The sequence below is a fragment of the Pecten maximus genome, unplaced genomic scaffold (assembly GCF_902652985.1).
Source record: "Pecten maximus unplaced genomic scaffold, xPecMax1.1, whole genome shotgun sequence".
In the NCBI taxonomy this organism is placed as follows: domain Eukaryota; kingdom Metazoa; phylum Mollusca; class Bivalvia; order Pectinida; family Pectinidae; genus Pecten; species Pecten maximus.
In genome coordinates this window covers 1-4322 of record NW_022979441.1, presented here as the reverse complement: position 1 = coordinate 4322, position 4322 = coordinate 1, and the positions used below count along the sequence as shown (strand labels likewise).

At 34.1% G+C, this 4322-nt stretch overlaps 1 protein-coding gene across 1 annotated transcript; it reads left to right on the top strand.

Moving 5' to 3' along the window:
- Positions 1–461: 461 nt before the first annotated feature.
- On the top strand, positions 462–4209 carry LOC117318644 (mitotic checkpoint serine/threonine-protein kinase BUB1 beta-like; the record flags this gene model as incomplete). Its single annotated transcript, XM_033873607.1, is given in 4 exon segments — positions 462–769; positions 2378–2437; positions 3118–3262; positions 4013–4209. Coding segments are annotated over 4 exon segments (527 nt in total), but the record flags the coding sequence as incomplete, so codon positions are not given.
- Between the last annotated feature and the right edge of the window lie 113 nt (positions 4210–4322).

The following is a 4322-nucleotide window of genomic DNA, read 5'->3' as shown; positions in this document are numbered from 1 at the left end:
GTGAAATATATATGTCTAGAAAGTGATATTCGAATGCACCTTAAATGTAATGTCTGTTTATAGAGACATATTATCGTAGACTATGTACATAGTACCACTAATCGACTATAATGCACAAGTCTATTGTTAATTCCACTTGTAAAAAATTATGCACATTTAATTATTCCTACATGCATGTCATTCAAATGTATTTGTATATACACTTATGTATGTATTCTGTTTATAAAATCTTCATTTTGGAGGAAATAAAGAGAATAATTAAAACGTATTCAATAATAATCACAAAATACTTTTAATGTAAGTTTCAAATATGTATAAATATATGTTGTAATCTAGTGCTTGGTTGCTGAATATCGTATAATGTATTAATATTGTTTTTTTTATCTGAGTGTGTGAATATTGATTTATTTAATTCAAAAAGTTAAGTAAATCTTAAGTGCATTTCTAAACGAACAAAAAGCAAATATATAGCTTATGATAACATACATATAAATTCTGACACATTCGCTTCAGAAATGCCGGAAATGCAGAACGTGTCCGCTTTAATGTTAGAATCTACAAAAAATTGATTGGGCATGCGCAAGGCGGCCATTTTAAAGTAATACACTTGACAAGATTTCGGAACAGATTTTGGAAGGTTCATCATGGCTTCTGAAACTGACGACTGGGAGCTTAGCAAGGAGAATGTACAACCACTTCGACAGGGCAGAAATATATCGCGCTTGACGGCTGCTTTGCAGCCAGAAACAGATCTACGACAGCAAAAACAGTGAGCTTCTGTTCAGTGTTTACAAAACAAGAAACGAAGACTAGATGATCAATTGTCCGCCAAAATGTAGTCATTTAAGGGAAATCCCGATTCCGCGTTTATTTGCATATTTGTGTCATATCCAGTAATGTTTCTCTTTGGTCAAGGCTATTGTTCAAAGTGGAAAAGTGCCAAAAATCTGCCTAGGTAACTGGTGAAAATGTTGGAACCTGTTTTAACAGATTGAACCATAATTCCCATCCCTTAGTTTGCCTGACAAAACGTAAATAATTGCGCCCAAGTTAACCTAAATAAAAGAAAAATGATACACCAATAATTTTTAAAGCTTAATTTCTCTTCTCAATATAATGTTTTAAAGATACGAATATTTAAAGAAGTTATATAGGCATAGTCTAGCGCTTTGCATTCACCCTATTTATTACGTCATATTTTACTGGGGTACTTTTTACAACACTGACAATGCTCCAAAATTCTCCCAACATGGCTACCAGATTGCTGAACACTCTATAAATACTGATTTACCATACTATTAAAGCATGACTGCAGAATACTCTATAAATACTGATTTACCATACTATTAAAGCATGACTGCAATATATAATTAGGGTTTGCCTTACCAAATGTAGTCCTTGTTCTGTTTGCAAAGGGAGTAGCCCTCTGATTTTATAACGGTAACTTTGTCCTATAACGGTTCCGAGTTGTTTCGCCTTTAATTAAATCCTGTTCGCCTAAGTTGTTTTGCCCTAAAACTAAAATTTTGGAGCGAAACCTTGTTGGTACTTTCCTTTTAGTAGCCTTTCCAAGCATAGAAATGGAAAGAACCTCTAAGTTTTTTTCTGAAAGTCCATTCAAAGTATACAGAAGTGTAAGAGGAGTGGAAAAAGGCATGACCAGACCAAGGTTCGAGTCTTCTGACCACTACTTATATAAGGATTTAATAAATTGATTTTTTTTTTCATTTTCATGGCCACTATATGAATATCAGTAGCTACATATCCCGTGGTGCGTGTTAGCTGTTTTTGATTCCGGTCATGGCATTTGTCCTAATGATATGTTTGTAGAGTCATGCTGGATCTTTGTAAAATAGAGAAGATTTAAGAAAAGAAAAAAATGATTTCACTATTGCATTGACTATTACATTTTGTAAGTCTATCTAACTAGAATCCATACTCCTTAAAAAAATACATCATCTCATGTCACAGTGTGTTCTCAGAAACAGACAATTTTGGTATCAGAATCCCTGAGTGAGGTAGACTTTGAGAAAATGTTTTTGCTTCCCCCAAATGGAGATTTCAATTTGTTTGATTCCTTTGATGGCGATATCTGTTGGACATATATATATACAATTTGTATTTATAAACCCTTTGTGTTTCTGAAAAATGGTGAGATTTGACTTCTGAAATTCTTTTATGTAAAAATTCAAATGAAAGTCATGGGGGGAGGGGGGGGGGGTTTGTCATGGCCTGGGTATGTTTTAAAAATTCTCATGAATATGGTAAATTGTTATCATTTTGAAAGTAGCACCCTAAAATAAATATGCTCTTTGAAAAACTTTTAATATTGATTGAGGCCCATAAAAATAATCCCTATAAACAATTCTATTCACAGAGAATTTGAAGCAGAGTTGAGAATATATAGCAGTGATGACCCTTTAGATGTGTGGCACAGGTAAGTAGCTCTTTATCAATTAAATCAATATATGATCTTTAATCTCACAGGTAGGTTAAGTTGTTTTTCAATTAAATCAAAATATTATCCTTAATCTCGCAGGTAAGTAGAGTTCTTTAAATAAAATAAATCAAAATAGGATCTTTAATCTCCAGAGGTTGAAATATTCTTCACTCTCTTGCTTGAACATAACTCTTCACTTTCACAAATAAATTAGATCAGTTTTCACTCAAGTGTTTTTGTACATTGAATTACTTTTAGAATGTATACATAGTTATAGCTATCTGCTATGGTGTCATATAGGCAGGTTTAATTTGGTATGTTATAATGTCTGAATTTTTGTCTGAAGTCAATTGCAAACTGGTTATCTGGAACTCTGAAAACTGAAAGGCTGTGCATAACTTGAAATACCTGTTGGTAAACATTCAAATCCTACAGTAAAATTCTATGTAAAATATACTTTGTTAAATCAAATACTTTTGTTCTCAAGATATCTCTTTTTTTTTCATGACCCCATTGATTTTGTATAGATTTTTATCTTTCTTATTATATCACTTGTGTATACATGACTATCTCTCATGGAAGCAATAAACATTTCTATATAAACTATAATCTGTTTTATTAATTGTGATATATTTATATATAGACAACAGTGAAATTACATCTGTTATCTTTCCTAGGTACATGCAGTGGATAGAACAGAACTACCCTAAAGGAGGAAAGGAGAGCAACCTTGCTGATCTCTTAGAAAGATGCCTTCGTACATTTTACAATGTACCTCGCTACAAAAATGACCAGCGGTTTGTCACGGCATGGATCAAATACGTAAGGAAATATATTTTCCAGCAAGACCTCTGAGTTTATAAATGTTTTTATTAGCTCACCTGCCTGAAGGGCAAGTGAGATTATGCCGTGGTGCTGCGTTCGGCCTGCCGGCTTCAACTTTACCATTTAGATAACTTCTTCTCAATAACCAAGAGGCCCAGAGACCTAATATTAGGCATGTAACATGCCGGGGTGAAGGGTCACCAAGTTTTTTCAAATGAATGTAGTTGACCTTCATTCAAGGTCACAGGGGTCAAATAGTCTGAAATGTTGAAATGACTTCTTAATAACCAAGAGACCCAGGGACTTGATATTTGGTCAGTAGCATGCTGGGGTGACAGGTTACTGAGTTTGTTCAAATGGATGATTTTGACTTACATTCAAGAACACAGGTGTCGATTAAGCTGAAATTTTAAAAAGCTTCTTTTCAATAACCAAGTAGCCAAGGGAATTGATATTTGGTTAACGTTTGTTGCATCCTGGGGTGAAGGGCTACCATATTTGTACAAATGAATGGCCAAGACTTTTGTGATGTTGGGTGTTGTAGTTGAATGTTTTCAAATTTTGATGAATAGATTATTAGTATTTTCCTGCTTTATAATGGAATACAGAAGCTGAACTAAAGAAAATATAGTGTTGGTGTAAAATGTAATATTTCGTCACAATAAAAGCTGAATTTTCCTGATAAGTGAAGAAGATCCCCTTGGCCTAACTCCTCGTCTAAAATTTTATTTGTTTTTTTCTCTCTAGGCTGATTTCTGTAAGGAGCCGTTAGAGATCTATAACTTCATGAAGGACCAGGGTATAGGAGTGGACCTGGCCTGCTTCTATCTGGCGTGGTCATGGACCAATGAGCAGATCGGCAACACTAAAAAGTGTGACCTCATCTTTCAGGAGGGAATTCGACGTCTGGCCCAACCAATTGATGTTCTGGAACGCAGACATAAGTAAAAGATTTTAGTTCTTTAATCCTGTGTTTCATCTGAGTACCTGTATAAATGATTTGATCTGGATACTCTAGTACTAGAGTCTGTTATAAAAAATGAATAGATACATTCCT